The sequence below is a fragment of the Mirounga leonina genome, unplaced genomic scaffold, assembly GCF_011800145.1.
Source record: "Mirounga leonina isolate KUSES-001 unplaced genomic scaffold, KU_Mleo_1.0 Mir_151, whole genome shotgun sequence".
Lineage (NCBI taxonomy): Eukaryota > Metazoa > Chordata > Mammalia > Carnivora > Phocidae > Mirounga > Mirounga leonina.
The window spans coordinates 46929982-46949519 of NW_023270377.1; the positions used below are offsets into that span (position 1 = coordinate 46929982).

At 36.0% G+C, this 19538-nt stretch overlaps 1 protein-coding gene across 1 annotated transcript in view; it reads right to left on the reverse strand.

Annotated features, from left to right (window-relative positions):
- Positions 1 to 19538, reverse strand: part of FSIP2 (fibrous sheath interacting protein 2) — a 106656-nt gene that overhangs the window by 23580 nt on the left and 63538 nt on the right. Inside the window, exons 18-20 of the mRNA XM_035007578.1 lie at positions 9273 to 18793; positions 5585 to 6079; positions 3736 to 3836 (exon numbers count right to left, since the gene is read on the reverse strand). Of these exons, the coding sequence (XP_034863469.1) occupies positions 3736 to 3836; positions 5585 to 6079; positions 9273 to 18793 (10117 nt within the window). The remainder of the gene's footprint in view (positions 1 to 3735; positions 3837 to 5584; positions 6080 to 9272; positions 18794 to 19538) is intronic.

Genomic DNA, 19538 nt, shown 5'->3' on the forward strand with positions numbered 1-19538 from the left:
GTCATGACTTCCTTTAGTTTTTGTTTGTCTGAGAAACTCTTTTTCTCTCCTTCAGTTCTGAATGATAGCCTTGCTGGATAGAGTATTCTTGGCTGCGAATGTTTCCCTTTCAGCATTTTGAGTATATCATGCCATTTTCTTCTGGCTTGCAAGTTTCTGCTGAAAAATCCACTGATAGCCTTATTGCGGGGGGGGGGAGGGGAAGGGTTCCCCTTGTATGTAACTGTCTTCTTTTCTATTCCTGCTTTTAAAATATTTTATCACAACTTTTGGCATTTTAATTGGTGTGTGTCTTGGTGTGGACCTCCTTGGGTTGTATTTTTGAGGGGATCTCTGTGACTCTTGGATCTGGATATCTGTTTCTTTCCCCAAATTAGGGAAGTTTTCAGCTATCATTTCTTCAAATAAATTTTCTGCTCCCTTATCTCTCTCTTCTTCTTCTGAGATCCCTATAATGTGGATGTTATTACACTTGATGGAGTCACTGTGTTCCCTCAGACTATTCTCAATTTGCATATTTTTTCCTCTCTTTTTGTCAGCTTAATTACTTACCATTACTCTGTCTTCTAGGTCATTAATTTGTTCCTCTGCCTCATCTAGCCTGCTATTTATCCCATCAAGTGTATTTTTAACTTAATTTATTGTGTTCTTGATCTCTGATTGGTTCTTTTTTATCTCTGTATTCAAGATCTCACTGATGTCCTCCCTTTTTTTTCTTTTTTTTTTTTTTTGAAGAGGGAGCAAGAGAAGGGGGTGAGCAGAGGGAGAGAAAGTACCTTAAGCAGATTCCACACTGAGCATGGAGCCTGACACAGAGCTTGGTCTCATGACCCTGAGATCAGCCTGAGCTGAAATCAAGAGTCAAATGCCCAAATGAATGAGCCACCCCGGTGCTCCCACCGCCCACAGTTTTCTGCAGTCCAGTGAGTATCTTTATGACCATTACTTTCAATTCTCTATCAGGCATATTATTTGTTTTCATTTTACTTTGGTCTCTTGCTATGGTTTGGTCCTATTGTTTCATTTGGGAAATGTTTATCTGTTGCCTCATTTTGTGTGACTTTCTGTGTCTGTTTCTATGTGTTAGGAGTTAGCTACTCACTTGCTCTTAACAATAACAGACTTATGCAGAAGATGTCTTATGGTGCCCTGCAGCACAGTATTTTCTGTTCCCCAGGGCCTGGCACTTCAGGGAGTATCTCTTATGTGTGTTGTGTATGCTCTGCTGTTGAGTCTTGGTCTCTTTTTTCTTTAGTCCAATTGTTTGCAGAGCCTGTCTTTTCCTATTGTGGACAGCAAGGTGTGCAGGGGTCTGCTTGCAAAATGAGATCTGCCCCCACTGCTGCTGGAACTGAGGTCCTGCAAAGTACTCAGGGGTCAGGTGATGTGGTATTGACAGGGTTTGAACTGGTCTTCTGGGGGACGGGCCTGCAGTACCAGGACTGAGGTGAGCATTACTGAGACCGGTGGATCTGCTAAAGTGTGTGTGTGTGGGGGGAGGGTGGAGATGAGTGGGACTTGATCCAAAAAAGTTAGGTAAGGAGTGTTGGTGCTGCCCTGGGTCCCACAGGTGGCCATTGTTTATGCTGGGGAGCAGGGGAGGGGAATGGCACCTGTCAGCTCCTTTGTTCCTTGATGGACCTCCCCATGATCCCTGTCTCTCTGGCCTGCACTCTGACATGAGCAGATCACTCTCCCTCCTGTCTGTCCCCTGCGTTTTTCAACTGCTAGTTCTATCCGGTATCTGCATGGGCTATTTGTCATGCTGTCTCTTTAAGGGCAGGGACCCCACTTCCTAACACCTCTGGGCTCTACCACAGCCAAGCCTGCTGATTTTTAAAATAGCAAGTCCTGCTGGTTTTAAGAACTGATGAAATTCAGCCCCTCTCACTTTCAAAGACAAATATTATGGAGATTTATCCTCCTTATTTGTGAGCTTCCCAGTGTGAAAAGTCTGTTTTCTGCCCTTCTCTATGCCACTAGCTACCCCCCTACAGTGGAAGGTCATTGTCCATTTTGCTCCCAGACTGTGTTTTTACCCTTCCTACCTTTTTTGATGTGCCCTCTTCTTTGCCTTTAGTTGTGGAGCTTCTTGTACCGGTCGTCAAGTTATGTCCTGGGTTATTTACATGGGCATGGATGTTATCTAGTTGTATCCAGGGGACAAAGTGAGCTTAGGGTCCTCCTTCTGCCATCTTCCCAGCTGAACTTCAAGGACTCCCTTTTGTCAGATCTTCTTTTAAATGTTTTATTTCCCAAGAATGCTTCCCATCATGCTTATTTTCAGGACCTTCAGTATTCATTGTATTCTTTTGCCAGTAATCTCTTGCTCTCAGGTGCATCTTGTAGTCCTCTGGGATTTTCATGCACTGTGGCACCCATCAGTTGCCTTCTGTGATTTCCAGGCATAGTTCCAAACTATGCCACTGTCTCAATCTATTTAGGTGAGACAGAAAAATTCCCTCAGGCAGCACACAGTTAGCAGAACAATGCAAACAAGTTCCAATCTGCTTTTTCAATCCCAAAGGAGGGAACTGGGAATTGGGCCATTTCTTTCCAACTGTGTCTTGTCATGTTGCAGAGGGGATTGTTCAAAGGCAAGAAAAAACTGGAATTTCCTACCATTGTGAATGTGGTTTTACCTTGATTACACATTCACCTGATTATTGCAAATATTTGACTGTTTTTCAGAGCTCATATAAAGTTATTTTATCAGTCTGTAGTTTTCTTTTTTGTTTGTTTGTTTGTTTGTTTTCCTGAGGAAACAAGGGCCTATAGTTTTCTGGTCTGCCATCTTGCTCTATTTTTTTTCATGTTATCTATGCCCTCTGTCTTCATCATTGATAGGGAGGTGCTTGCATCAATAATGTATTTTAAAATAACCATTATGCAGAAAAGAGAGGCAGTGATGGGTGTCCCCAAAATAATGTCAGTGTCAGTGTCAAAAGAAACAATTCCTTCATGCTGTGTGGAAAGAAATGTAACCAGGCAGATTTTCCTCCTTATACCCATTCTTTCTCCTATAAAATGAAAATGTTACCTCTTCTGGGTTATGAATATAAGAATATAAGAATATTCATAAACTTAAGAACAATTTTAAACAAGTTTTAACTCTTCTAGATATAAGTATTAGATTTCACGTCTACAGTATACTTTACTCTCTCTGTCCTCTGTAATTCCACACACTTCAGACTTTGCTCCTATAGTTGTCCAAACCTGAATTATCTTCTCATATAAATGCTCTTTTTATACTTAGAGGCCCATATCAAGCTCCATTGTTTTCCAGACCTCATCTCTGAATGCTCTACCTTACAATGCCCCCTTTCATCTTTGAATTCTTCTTACAGGCAGTTATATACACTAGAACATTTCGCTACTGAAGACAGTTGATTAGGAATCCTTTGGGCTGATAGTGCAGATATCATTGTGCCTATCTCCCAGGTTAAAAACCCAAAACCCAAACCAAAATCCACTAGCAAATTCTTGATCCAAGACACTGCTATACTAGAAAAGATGTAGAAACCAGGTAACTAGAAATCAGGGATTGGGTAGAAATGGGAAGGCCTCAGGAAGTCTCCACAGTGGGAAGGTATAGGAGGGAAGAATAAGAAGTAGTGGGGGAAAGTCCAAGGCTGAATATTTGCCCAGCCATAGTTTTACCAGGGACCCCATTCTTCCCATAAGTATTATTTTCATCTCAGGTTTCTATTTTTATACTGCTTTAATTTCACATACCTGGCATATGAAATCAGATCTTCTTGGTTGTATGAAGATGAACTCATGATTCTATGTATGAAGTAATGTGTTGGTTCAGTACTAAGATGCCATTTTTCTTTCTGGAAAAGTGAAAAACATGTGTTACATGTTTGACATGTACTTTCTCACCTTATTGGCATATTTTGCACTCTAATCTACACTATAATGAAAAAAAAATTCTAAAGATTACTTAAAAGATGAATGAACTCCTTAATTCTAATTAAAAGGTCTCTTTCCAATACATTTTTTTGTTTTGTTTTTTGGAAATGGCTCAGTGCTGATGATCTCATTATAATATTGGAGTTTGAATAGATTTTAAATATAAATTTAAGCAGTATTTAAAGAATATAGCTTTCAGTTTCTGCACTTTACAAATATTTTAAATCCTATCCTACTGAGTTCAAAAAGAAAAGAACAGACATAACTCTGGTCAATTCAGAAGTTTTTGAAGTCAACCAACTTAACATGTACTTTATTTGTTGGGAAGTCATGTGTGATTTCATGGCCATATTTTTTATGAGAATATCTTTATTGTGGTATTTCTTCAGATCTCAAAAAAGCTACTATTATTGGGATTATTGTTCATATAATCCATTTTGAGTTTTTTTTTTTTTTTAAAGATTTTATTTATTTATTTGGGAGAGAGAGAGAGCACAAGCAGATGGAGGGGCAGAGAGAGGGAGGGAGAATCAGGCTCCCTGCTGATCCGAGAGCCCAACATGGGGCTTGATTCCAGGACTCTGAGATCATGACCTGAGTTGAAAACAGCTGCTTAACCCACTGAGCCACCCAGGTGCCCCTCCATTTTGAGTTTTGTAAATGTTATGCTATAACATTTCTTTAACTATAAAGCCAGCATTTCTGACTATGAGGTTCAAGAAAACTATTCTGAAGACTGCATCTGGTCATGAAATTACACATAGCTTCCCAACAAATAGGTCAGAATTTGCATTAAGATAATTTACCTGTTAAGCTTCTGAATTGAACAGAGTTGTATCTCTGTTCTTTTTCTCTTGTTCACCTCAGCTTTTGTATATACCCAAGAATCATTTCAACTGGATAATTAATAGAATTGTCTCATCAGGAAATCCTAAATCATATACACTTTCCAAAAACATGTTTTGGTACCAGTTTTTGGAAAGGACCAAACCCCAAAGATCACTGAAATCCAGACCATCATTTGAGGGGCATGATACTAGGGACAAGAGCTACACCCCATGATGATAGTGGAGCTTATGGGCTGATAGTAAGGGTGATATTTCAAATATTTTGATTAGCCTGTTAATTTTGGGCATGTTGGCTAAGTAACTTTTAAGAAAAAAGTTGGCTATGTAGCTTGCCGAAAGGACACATAGCTATTAAGTGAGAGTCAGGATTCAGACCCAGACAATCTAAATTTGTATGAATCTTTTTTTACTTCCTCCTACATTAACCCACTCTCTAGTCCTATCCTACATGTATAAGTTTTCTTTACACAAAATGTTCAATGGATATTTACCAGCCAAAATACAAAGGGACTGAAATTTGTTAAATAATAGATTTAAATAATTAGCTTGCATTTTTTTTTCAATGGTTTCTATTTTATGTTCTCCTTGGGCTTCTAACTAATCTAGGTCTCTTTTCATTATCTGCTTTCCCTCCATTGAGTTTCATGGCTTCATCTATTAATAATTTCTTTTATACTATAAATATTACCAGGCTTAGGAGGAGCCTGGAACCATTTTAATATTCTTTTCTGGCTAATTAAGATACATTCTTGGACAGATTTTCTGAAGATCTCTACTCTTTCCATAGATATCTGTCACTGACTGCTATGATTCTTATTCACCTTACTCTGTGGCTTTTTCTCCCAAGAGCCTGTTTCAGTCATGGTTGTTGAGCACGTGGCAATGTCAAGCTCAGCAATAGCTCTTTTAACTCTTTGCTCTTTAGGTCCTATTATATGATTTGAAGTTGCTTCAATACTTTCAGTATTTGCACTGGATGTGGGCTGACAACATTTGCTTAGAGACAAAAATTTTTTCAGGCTGTTTGTGCTTTGTGTTGGCTTGGGAGAAACAACTTTGCTTTCTACTGGTTTCATGGCTTCTTTCATTTGGTCTTCAAATTGTTCTCTTAAGCATTCTTCTTGTACAATCTCTTTTAAAACAACTTCATCTTCAGACATTAGTTCCTCTTCTATGGTATTTGCTGAATTTTCTTGATCAATATCATGAGCTACTAACCGAATGATAAGATCTTTTTTGTTCTGAACATCTTTTAAAAGTTCTACCTTGGAGATATCAGGCTTTCTTATATTCTGAAATGAATTTCGGCAAACAGCCTGGAATTGAAGGTACAACAAATATTAAAAACAAATGCCTCAATCACTCTTCCTGTGGTTCTATTGTAATTTAACTATTTTAATATGATTTATAGTTTCAGTTTAAGGAGTATTATCTTCAAATGTCACTCTTTGTATATTAGCAATGTTTTAGAAAGAAGAAACAAATGAAAGTTATGAAAAATATTTGTTGGTGTCTAGCATTTCTTTTATATGCCAGAGATCATATTAATCTATGAGAATTTACTCCAAAGTATAGAGGAACATCTAACACAGGTTTCCTTTCTTTTCTTTCTTTTTCCTTTCCTTTTTCTTTGTTTCTTTTTTTTTTCTTTTTGCTTAAAATTTGTATTTTGTTGCATCATAATTTACTTTTTGTTTTTTCATTGACCTTGAAAGTTTTGGGACAGAAGTAGACACTATAATCTATTTTTCTAAAATTCTAGATAGGCAATCATAGAAAATCCTAAATGTACATATATTCAACAAAAAACAATCAAGGTATTGTCTGGTCTTGGCTTTTAAAAATGATGAATAACCAAACTTGTGAAGGTCTTTGACTCCTTAATCCCTATTCTTCCACTCCTGATCCTTTGGTTATATTTTCCAAAAGAATCTTCAAAACATAAATCTTAATTTTTTTTTATCCTTCTAGTTAAGTCTTACTTTTTCTTTTCTTTCTTTTTTTTTTTTTAAAGATTTTATTTGACACAGAGAGACAGCGAGAGAGGGAACCCAAGCAGGGGGAGTGGGAGAGGGAGAAGCAGGCTTCCCGCAGAGCAGGGAGCCCGATGCGGGACTCGATCCCAGGACCCTGGGATCATGACCTGAGCCGAAGGCAGACGCTCAATGACTGAGCCACCCAGGCGCCCTTACTTTTCATTTTCAATGTCTAAAGACAGATCAAAGAAAAGACGATTATAATTAGATAATAGAATTTCTGTAATATCTGTAGCTTTTGATGATGCCGCAGAACCTCCAAACTGACTTAATAATGGTAGACCTCAACATCCCTTTGTAATACTGTAAGCCAGTTTTTCAGACAATGGTGCCCTAAAAGAGTATCTTCTGTGGAAAAAAATATAGAAGCAGCTTTTTTAAGAAATTAAAACACAGGGGCGCCTGGGTGGCTCAGTCGTTAAGCATCTGCCTTCGGCTCAGGTCATGATCCCAGGGTCCTGGGATCGAGCCCCGCGTTGGGCTCCCTGCTCAGCCAGGAGCCTGCTTCTCCCTCTTCCACTCCCCCTGCTTGTGTTCCCTCTCTAGCTGTCTCTCTCTGTGTGTCAAATAAATAAATCTTTAAAAAAAAAGAAAAAGAAATTAAAACACAATTGATTTTGATTTTCTGTGTTAGTAGAGAGAATTAGTGGTTTAGAAAATCAAAAATTCCATATGGCTTTGGAATTTGTTACTATATATAATTTTGATATGTATATGCCTAGTGTGTTGGGACTATCTAGTACTCAAAACAGAAAACAAAGCCCTGTCATAGAGCCATCAAATGTCTAGGTTCTTTGGTCAGATCTACTGTTCTTTTGTCTCTCTTCTCTGTCCCTGTGCTAGAGATAGTGTTGATACTCAGATTGGTACAAATCATGTGTCTTTATCTATTATCTGTTTCTTTAATATTCTATAAATGACTTAAATAAAGAGAGACAATGACTAAGAGTAAAATTTGTGACAGACAATTCTATAGATAATTAAAAACCAATTTTGAGTAATGTTATTCTACAGTCTGTTCACACAAATTTTACCCCAAAGGGATTACTTGTATATAAATGAAGACTACTAAGCAATATGCTAATACAATGATGAGAACATATATAGAAGAGCAAAACTGAGGGGTGAAAAGGACTGTCCTCTGATCCAAAAAGTTTAGGGCAAAGGAGATTAAATTATGCCTTAGCTTATGATGATCTCAGTATTTGAGTATGAAAACATAAAGCACTAATTAACATATTTACCAGCCCTAAGACTTAGTTCAGTGTGTTGCAGAACAGTATTGGAAAAAAAATTCACTTCAGGTTTATGCTTCAGGGAGAATGGTTCTATAAAACTTTGCTCCTGGCCATAGATTATTCCCCTAAGTACACTCGGTCTTTTAATGAGTGAACACCATCATTACAAGGGGATTTGACAAAACTCAAAATGTGTAGGTCATTGTAAATGTATAGGCCAGACAATCCCTTTGTCCTCAGTGGTATAGTTTCCATGTAACAAGGACATGGTTTTGACATTTTAAAGTCCTAATTAGTTTAATATATTTCGGGCCCTAGTATGGAGCTTTAGGGCAGAGCTAGGTCCATAGCAAGAGGAAATTGGTTCATCAAAATGGCAGCATTCAGGCAGCTGGGTCTAGAATATGGATAGAAGAGGAAACTGGGCACTTACTGAGAGTATAGAAAATTTTGAGGAAGGCTAATATGATTGAAATGAAATAATAAGAAAACAGTATAATCTAGCATTTGTAGTGTAATGTTTATTAATGAATGTTGCTAAAAGTAAATTGAGAAATTAAACTATTTTAGATAGTTTTTGAAACCTCATCTATCCTGATATTCTATTAACTGGCCTTTTAAAACTGCTTTCAGTATCCACAATAAAGAACTACAGGAACTGTATGAGATTGTGTTTCTTCTGATTTTGCAATTGAAGATTATAATTTCAGTCAGCCTTATTTTACTGTTAAGGGTATGTCCCTGCATTTCTTTTCTTTTCTTTTCTTTTTAAAGATTTTATTTATTTATTTGACAGAGAGAGACACAGTGAGAGAGGAACACAAGTAGGGGGAGTGAAGGGGGGAGAGACAGGCTTCCCGCCGAGCGGGGAGCCCGATGCGGGGCTCGATCCCAGAACACTGGGATCATGACCTGAGCCGAAGGCAGGCGCTTAACGACTGAGCCACCCAGGCCCCCGCATTTCTTTTCTTAAAAAAAAAAAAAAAAAAGCCAGTTTAAACTGATTTTCATAAGAAAACTAGCCTGAGATCTTTAGCGTGAGCCACTAAGCTGATACGGCAAGTCCCAGTAAATTATATGACTCTATGGATGAACCCATGCAACTGGTTCTCCTATTGGGCTTGACAATAACAACAAAAATACATTACCATATACCTACCTGTTGGAGGAACGGAATCACAGAACAACCATGTCTCACTATTCACTTATGTTTTTGCTATTGCTTTTGCACTTACCTCAAAGGGTTTTACATCTAGCCGTCCCAACTTATTCAGTGAGATACGTCTTTCTCTCTTTATCTTTTCTACATTAGATGTGTCTGGTAAGGAGTAGCTTCTCCCATTTATTGATGCTCTTCTCAGTTCTGTTATGCTATGTCCGGTTTTTCTTAAACACTCCATCTTGAGTTTCTCAAGAGGTTGAGTTTTTACAGAAATTACTGCTAAGTGTTCTGAGATAATTTCTGGATCTATTTTGATTGCTCTATTCCCAAAATGAGGAACTATTTTAATTGGAAAATTTCCAGTTGAATCTTGATATGGCTCTTCTTCCTCTAACTCATGCATATCAATATCAGCATGCTTTTGGGCCTTTTGAATAATTCTGTTAACATCTAGATTTCCAAAGAGATTAGCATTTGAATTCTTTCTGCTAACTGTATCTAATGGAAAATGTGAAACTCCATTAATAATTAAACTAGCCACTTTTCTAGGGAAAACAGTGTTTGTACATTTTATATCATCATAAAGTTCTTCCTGGGTTCCAGATTGTTGCAGTACATTACTATAAACAGAATCAATAACCTGAGAAATCATTTCTATACTTTCTGGATTTAAAAGGTGTTCTTCAGGATTAGCAGCAACAAGATTAATATTACTTTGGGAAATTTCAGCTGTCACAGATTTTGTCAGTTGAGATGCAATTATATTGAACTCGGTCTTCGATAAATTTTTTGCATCCTTGCTTGAGGCACTTGGCAACCTTACTATTTTAGCCAAGAACAAGGCCAATGCTTCCTCTAAAAACCTGGCATCTAACATAAAACCTTTTTTGGATGAAGACTTTTCCTGGGACTTAAATTCATCAATAATTTTGACCACTTTTTCCATAATTTTGACAGCTTCCAGAACTAATTCTGAACTTGATACTTTGTCCTCTACTTGAGGTTGAAATTCAGAATTGGAAATTTCCTTCACCATTAAAAGACCTATTATATCAGAGATGACATTGCTCTTACCCATTAAATCTTTAAATATAGAAGTGTGTGAGCCAGAGTGCTTTAAAACACTGGCATAAACAGAATTAACTACTTTTTCAATAGTTTCATTGTTAGCTAAAGGTACAGTAGGCAATTCCTTGGCTGGTGGTACAAGTTTAATCTTACTTTTGGAGATAAATTCTTGTATTGACTTTAATATTTTTGAGCTTATTTTTTGCATGTCAGTTTCTAGAGATTTGGTTCTTTCCTTATCCACTTTTGGAAACACAGATAAAAGCTTTAATAAAAATTTTACAGCGATTTCTTCTATTATGTTATAAGGCAGAATGTTCACACGTGATGGTTGAGGCTGGGGATCATCAGCAGTTTGGATAACATCTTTAAGGATATTTTCAACAACACTGTCAACTTCTGCACACTGATGTGGAGTTAGCTCTCCAGAAAAATAGTTTTGCAATTGATTGCCAGTCACTTCTTTCAGGACTAAGTCAACTATGCTTTCTGAAAGGATTCTGCATCCGCTGGCTACACAATTTTGTATTATCTCCTGTGATCCAAACTGTGACAAGAGATTATTATAAATAGAATGACTCACTAATTGAATAATTTCATCATCATTGGGATGTAAGGATGCCACATATTGTGTTGTTATATCTTTATCTTTGGAGATTGCTGTTGTAACTTTATTTAATAATTTCATTTGAAGGAAATCCAATTCTGTGAACCAACTGTACTCAGATGTTTCTACTTCAGTGTTGGATACTGTTGAGAAAATTTTGGATAAAAGAGCTGAAATCACATTTTCTAAGAATTCATGAGGCAGCATGATGGTATATGGTGATGATGTTTGACATTCTTTGCTGGCTGTTTGTGCCACCTTTTGGACCTTTCTAACAACATCCTTAGATTCCAGAGGGAAACATGCTGAAGCTGTAACGTCATCGCAAACTATGAAATTAAGCTGATGTTGAAAAATTTCATTTATCACTGCACTGGTTAGTCTTCTTGCTAAATTTTCCCCATTATTTTTTATGTTCTTACAAATTGAGTCTTGAGATTTATATTCCTTCAAAATATTGCACACAGAAGAATGAACAACTTTGTTGACCAATGTTTTATCAATTACTTGTATTTTATCTAGGAAAGGTATCTTATTTGATGAGGGTTTTTCAGTCATTTTATGCATAAGTGGCATTTTATCCAGAGTTATTTTCTTAATGTTGGAGGATGTTTCATCTGTAGTTGATTCTTTACGCCTGGGAGGTGCATTAGGAAGTGATGACACCTTATCTACAGGTGGAAAAAACTGATTTCCCTTATGTGGCCTAAATACTTTAATTTGAGCATCTGAAAATTCCTTCAACAGGGAGTCCATAAGTTTCATAGCTGTATCATAAAGTTCAGCTTGATTTTCACCATCATTTTTATTTTGATATCTATCACATATTTGTGTTTCTGATGAGGAAGAAAAGAGCAATTTGTTAACCATTTCGATGATAACATCTTCTAAAAATTTAGCAGGAACAATTCCAGGTTTACTTTTTGGTGGGTAATGAGGACTGTCTGATTTATTAGGTTCATTTTTAATCTCCTTACTTTTCACTTTTTCTGTTTTTTTCCCTCTCTCACTCTCTTTCTCTTTTTCTTTCTCGCTCTCTATCTCTTTCTCTCTTTCTGTATTTCTCTCTTTCTTTTTGACTGGGAGACTTTTCTTAATTGAGAGGGATGAATCCTTTGTTGAAACAGACTCTGTAAAATTTTGGCGGACTTCTTGAATTACATGTGATATTGTATCATTTGGGAGACTTTGGGGTTTTGAATAATCTGATTCTGGAGAATGATATATTTCTAAAACATTGTCATAAATGTTTTCAATGACATTTTGAACATATTCATTATTTAAGTATTGTTCCTCATTTATATCTGTTTGAGATGGAGAGTCTTTTCCAACCTCCTTTTTTGGCTTTTGGTTAACTGTTTTCAAAATATTTTCTGTTGTGGTCCCTGTATTTCTCACTTTGGATGTCAAAGATAACTGAAAGGGGTTGTCTTCCTTTTTTAATGTATTTTCTCTTGTTTTGTCAATCTTCTTTTCATTGTTTATTTCAAAATTTGGTCCAAGTATTTCCTCCTCATATATTATAACATCAGTAGCTACTGGAGATTGTGTGTGTACCTTATTACCTTGTCTCTTCTCGTCTTTTGAAGCTGATATGCTTTTCTTCTCAATTTCATTATTTTTAAGAGTTACCCTCAAATCTAGTTCCTGCCTATCTTTACTTTTCACACTAGTAGTTGGAGAACTAACTCCTGATACATTCTCATATTTGTTAATTGAAATTTCCATTTTATTTTCTGTCTCTTTCTTTTCATTTGCTACACTTGCAGCTGGCACTGATAACATGTTAATTACGTTGCTTTTCATAATTCTAGTTATAGAGGTAACTTTTGGACCTTGGATGTCACCTTTTTTCATTGATGTTCCTTCAGTTTTGAAACTTTTCTTTTTACTTATTGCACCACTGTCTATTTCCAAAGTGTCCATCACATTTTTCTGGCCTGTGGTTACAGAAGTGTGTTTATATGATTGTTTTGGTAAAGCAAGTTCATTCTCTTTCAAGCATCTGTTTATCTGTGTAGAGGTTTGCTGTGGTAAGTGCTGAACCCTTTGGGTAATGTTATCTGGATTTAGAAATGAAAAGAAGGTGGAAGACCAGTCTCCTGAAAAAAGTGGTTGGATCTTAAAAGCAGAGATTGCCTTCTGAGCTAAAGCAGCAATCATTTCTGTCACAGTGTTACTCTTATCATCCTTCTGAATATCACTAGAGCCATATTTTCCTATGAATTGATCATACACAAAATTGGATATCTTGTCAACTGTTTCTTTATCAATTGGTGGAAAAGAAAACATTTCCTCAGCATTTGGTAGAACTTTAATTTTACTTTTCCTAAACTCTCCTATCAGAGAGTTTGCAAATTTTATAGCTAAGCCCACAATGCCTGGCTCTAGGATTTCTTTTTTCTTAGCATCTTCAGTAATACTTGGAAGAGAATAAAATTTATGAACAAGGTCAACGATTACATCTTCCAGAAATGTAGCTGAATATAGAGAAGGCTGTGTCTTTTCTTTACCAGGTTTACTAAGTACAGACATATGCGCATAATCAGATACCTCACTGGAAGATGATTCTTCTCTATGTAAAAATGGCTGCAGATGATGATCCATGATTTCCTTCATGATGAATCCAGCTATTTTACTGAGGAATGAGCCTCCTTTTTTGTCTGCACCTTTCTGTACTTCAGCTTGAAATTCAGATTTTTTCAAAATATTATTACATATAGAGTCAACCAAATTCTCAATCATTTCTAATTGCATACTTTCTGCATTCTCCTCTGCTGTGGCAAGACGGATCTCATGTTCAGAAATTTCTTTGATAATTTCATCTGTCAGCTTTGAAGTTGCATCTACAAACTCACAATCTGATGTAACTTCTTCCTCTTTTAGTTCACTTTCAGTGTCAGGTGAAGGGAAGATATGCACTAGCAGCTTGTAAATCATATCTTCCAAAAGAGAACGAGGCAGCACAGTAATACATGATGGCAAGGTATGGCTATCCCTTGTGATGACATTGAGCACATTTCTAATGATATTATCAGCTTGAGGGGAAGAATAGGAAGAGGACACTAATTCTCCTGAAACTAATGATTGCACCTGATAGTCATAAATTTCCTCTAATAGCAAATGATATATTTTTCTTCCAAAACCAACAGTGTCACTTTGTATAGCCCTGTATACTTGAATCAGAGATTTATATTCATCTAAAATTTTTTCATAAATAAGGTTGACTGTTTTTTGAACAATTTCTTTATATCCTTCTGAAAAACACATATCATCATCAAAGTTATCTGCAACTAAAATCTCTGATGTGGTAAACTCCTGGACAATTGAATTTACTAATGTTGTAACAATGCTGGTAATTTTGGCTTTTACTGTATCTGGGTTTTCAGCAGACAAGAAATTATGTGAGAATGCATAAAGGAGTTTACATAAAAGCTCAGAAATTACTTCCTCCAAAAAGAAAGCTGAATTCACAATGAAAGACAACTCTCTTTGTTTAGGATCTATTGCTTTCTGTTTATATGTTTGATCAATTGCTGATGAAACAGGAGTTTTATCTCCAGATAAAAATGACTGAAGATGGTGGTTAAAGATTTCTTTTATTATAAAACTTGCTATTTTTGAAACAGGTATATTACTTATACCTTTTTTATCTTTTGTAAGAGATTGGTATAGATTTGAATATGAAAGATCAGCATAAATGGACTCAACCATAGACTGGATATCTTTTTCTGAAATTATACTTTGTTTTTCATTTCCATGTTTAATAATACATATTGCATGTTTTGAAATTATTGACATAATTTCATCTATCAGTTTTATGACTGTATTACTTAGGTCTGATTGAGAAGTATCTAGGTGTTCTGTTCTGGGGAACAATGGACTCATCTGAGATATAAGCTGAGTGACAATTTTTTCCAAATCAGTATGTGATAACATGGTAGTATATATTGTTGATGCCTGCCTTTGAAATCTTGATTTGGTAATGTTACATTGAACTCTCTTCATCAAAATATTAGTATTGAGTTTGGAGTGTGACTTAAAAGGAAGCTTTCCTATAAGGTTTGGATGAATTTGGAAATCAAAAGTTTCAGCAAGGATGATTTGGGTTATCCTTGCAGCTAATGTCTTTGTGTCATTTAGAAAATCTTTATCAGGCATTATTTCCATCTCATATTCTTGCAGAAGTTTGCTGTACACCTTGTCAATAATGTTCTTGACTATATCTCTCTCCACTGGGGGCAAACACAGTTGTTCCTCAGCATTTTCTAGAATGCTAACTTCAAATTTTGAGAATTCCTCTGCTATCAAATTTATGAGTTTTTCAGCTTTATCAAACAGTTCATCTTCTGAATCTCTTACTGATTTTGTTTGTACAATGCCTAATACCCTGTGGAATATTTTGCTTAAAACCCCAGAGACTACATCTTCCAAAAAAGTTGAGGAATAAACAGTGGCATAAAACCACTGCTTTCTCTCATCATCAAAATACGTGTATGATGAAGAAGGTAACAGCTTTCCATCCACAAATGGCTGAAGATGTTGTTGACAGATATGTTTAATGATAAACCCTGCTATTCTATCAATAAGAATATCATTACTACTTGTGATATTTTGCTCAACTGGTTCTTGAGACTCAGAGTTTTGTGAAATATTTTTGAATACTGAGTCAACAAGATGCTGAACATCATCTTCTGAATAAACAAATTTGGTTTCTTCTTCATTTTTTGAAAATTGAATTTCATGTTGGAAAATTTTCATCCTAATATCACTGATTATCTTTGAAGCAATTTCATTGAAATTCGCTCTTGATATGTCTTTTGGAGTTTCTCTGTCTGGGACAATGCTAGATGCAGAAGGAAAGATTCTAGATAATAGTACTCTTATCATGTCTTCTAAAAATGTGTATGGCAGCAAGGTGTTATATGGAGATAAACTCTGACTTCGCTTGGTAGATTTATTGATGTTACTAAGAATGTCCTGAACAATATTCTCAGCCATTGAAATAGAATGGGAAGATGACGACAATTCCCCAGAAAAGAGTGGATGAAGAAGGTAATCTGAAATAGCCGCTACAATTAAATGGGTAATATTTTCCACAAAAATATCACTGTCTTCAGACTCTTTATCAACTTCAGGGTCTAGCCCATGCTGTTTTAAAACATTTCTATAAATTGAGGTGACAAGTTCATCCACAATATCCATATTTACAGAGGTGTAAGATTGTTCTTTGCCATCATATAGAAAGTGAATTTTAGCTTTGTGAAAATGGTTATTTATTGAGTTTACTATTTTTTGGGTCATATTTTCCAGTTCAATTTCAGTGTTACGCTTTGGACTGAAAATCTTTGATAAAAGTCTGGCAACAATTTCCCCTACAAATGTATCAGGATAAATACCTAAGGGTGATGGTGTCTGGGGTCTGTGTGACTCTGTGACTTCATTGAGAACCTGCTTAACCATATTTGATACTGCATCCAATGGAGTCTTTGGACGAGGCAAACCTTCTCCACACAAAAATGGTTGAAGATGATTTTCAATAATCTCTTGGATAATAAAACTGGCTATTCGGTCAATCATAATTGGGCTTTGGCTAACTATACTTTTCTGTATTGAAACAAGAGAGTCAGACATTTGCACGATATTACTATAAACAGAATCCACCATCTTCTGGAGGTTTTTTCCAGTACATAGATATTGATTGTCATATATAGTGAACCAAATTTTATGTTTTGAAATGGTTGATATAACCTTATTTATTATACAGGTAGACATTTCATTGAAATCTGAACTCATGAAATATTTGTTTCCCAAAGAGGAAACCTTGTTGGGTGAAAGAATGAGTTGAGATAAAAGTCTTCGGATGATATCTTCTAAAAATGAGTGGGACAACATGGTGCTGTAGCCTGTTGAAGACCTAGACTGGGAAGTAAATTTTCTCAGGTTACTTTGAAGTTTCTGCAATATAATTTCAGCTTGGAGAGAGTAATATGAGTTTGGTACGAGCTTTCCTCTGAAGTAAGATGGGAGTTGGTAGTCTAAAATCTCTGACAATATGCCGTTAGTTATTTGTTCTGCTATTGAGGTATTGTCACATGCTAGATTATCATCACAAGTCATTTTCAATTTATATTGCTGTAAAACATCATAATAAACTGAATCAACAATTCTACTAATAGTTTTTTTATGGACTGGTGGAAAACACAGCCTTTCTTCAACATTCCGTAAAACAGTGACTTGTGCGTTATTAAACTCATTCACTACATTGTTAACAAATATTGTATTCATCTCATAGAGCCATCCCTCATTGATGTTTTTGTTTTTGTCCCACAGTGAAATAGAGAGATTAAAAAACAGTTCTGAAATTATTTCCTCCAAAAATGTGGCCGAGTACACACCTGTATTTATATCTCCTGGATATAGCTTATTATGGATGGGTATTGAATCCACATCCTTTGTTCCCTGTCTTTTGAGAGGTGACACAGAAGTGGAATTTACTGAACATTTCTTGCCAAATGCTGCTTGTATTTTGGAGCTAACCCCACTGGGACTATTCAGGGATCCTGTCAAAGCATTACCATCATGACTCGTGAATCCTAAAAAGGCTTTACCTTGTCCTAATTCTGTTAATTCTGGCCTGTTTGCATTTATGAAACTAGACTGCATTTTTTTTCTTGCGTACTTCAAAGGCTTGTTTGCAAAAGGTGGGCTTTGGGGGAGTTGTACACTGTAACATAGTTTGTCCATCAATGATTTAACCAAGCTGTGGGAAATAACAGTAAGCAAAGAGTCTGATGATAATAAATCTTGATCCATTTCTGCCAGATTTTCTAAAAAGTCTGACATATAATCTCCTTGAAATTGTTCACAGTCCATTGCTCCCTTACAGTAATCAAATTCTTCATCTTCTACACTTTGCAGTGTTCTTAAAAGTTTACATTCTTCTGCTAATATTTCATTGGAAAGAGGGCTATTATCAAGAAAAACAGTGTTTGTGCATTTTTCCAAAAGTGTTCTGATAAGTTTCTCACACACGACATTGAGAAGAAAAACTGATTTGGGGGTGAGGCCTAAGTTATTTTCAAGTATGCTGTTACTTTGCTGATCATTTGAGGATGAAAAAAATGTTCCTGCCTTTTTATCAGAACTCATAGCCTCACCTGGATGTTCATCTGGTAAAAATAAATCTAAAACAATATTAAAAACTTTATTGACTACTTCTTTGGATTCACGAGTTTTTAGAGTACCAACCAGATTGTCTAACTGACATGCCAGATAATTTAATTTACTTTTTTGAAGGAGATGATCAATTTGGTAATTAGAGGATTCCCAATCTCTGGAGCCTTTCTGTCTTTCCATGGTATTTGTTTCATTGCAAATGGTCACACTATTTCTTCTAAGCATGGAAAATGATTTTTTTCTTCCATTGCTTTCAAGATGATGGTTTATTCCTATTTCTTTGGACATTACATGAATCACTCCTGTTAAGAGATCCTGAAAGAGATTATCAAAGTCAGCAGAAGCTGCTCTTGGGCAGTAAATGTACTTTGTTTTTAAAGGAGACATTTGCTGTGCAATGTCAACCTCTATAATATTACTGTTAAAAAGGATTTCAGTGATGATATCGGAAATACTTAAAGCAAGTTCCCCAATAGAAATTGACCTGCTTTCAAACATTTGAGAATTAATTGAAATAATCTTGCTAAATCCTATATTTTGGCTTTCCAGTGTTTTCTTTTTTTCTCTATCTTTGGTGTTACCAGAAATGCTTGAAGTTAAATGGCAAATAATAGACTCAGTGAGATGTTCACAAAATTGATTAAGTGAAGAATCACTGTAGATACTTCTTAGAGGCTGTTTTGATTCACATTTTTTCCTTGACAATGTGGAAATAACACACACCTTCTCCTCACTGGAAACTGAAAAAAATTACCACTTTTAGCATGCATAAAGAGAAATATGTAAAATTCAACATACTGGTAATTATTTACATATGAATTTCACCTATGGAATATCTCACTAAAGAAAAAAACATAGTCAAGAAAGAAATTGGGTTTTCTTCAGATATTTATTACCCACCTGTGGAATCTTAATTTTAGGCAGAAAGTTGAGAAAATAACCCTGAAGAATTCAAGTCTCTCAGTTAAGTGCTGATATCTCTCTTGCTTAGATGGGTTAGGGGCTCTAAGAAGCTGGAAATCATGGGGCAGAAAAATGATTTCCAAGTTTAATGTTACAATTTAGCTTGTCTGCAGTGATCTCTAGAGAGCTCATGTAATTATTTAAAATTTATTTTTAGTGAAAATAGTTCATGTTAGGTTATCCGTTACTTTTTTTTTCAAAGAATTTATTTGTTTGGGGGTGGGGGAGGAGCAGAGAGAGAGGGACAAGAAGGCTCCACGCTGAGCACAGGGTCATTGGGGGGCTCGATCCCACGACTGTGAGATCATGACCTGGGCCGGAACCAAGAGCCAGACATTTAACCAACTGAGCCACCCAAACATCCCTCTGTTACTTTTAGGGAGCTACAGAGATGTGTTGCAAAAATGACTTGATTGAAATGAAAATGTGCTAAACTGCAGAAGGATAGGTTGCAGTGTCAGTAGTACTTTAACCCCTAGATTTTAGTTTGTCACAACTCTATTCTTTTTTCTATTCAAAAGA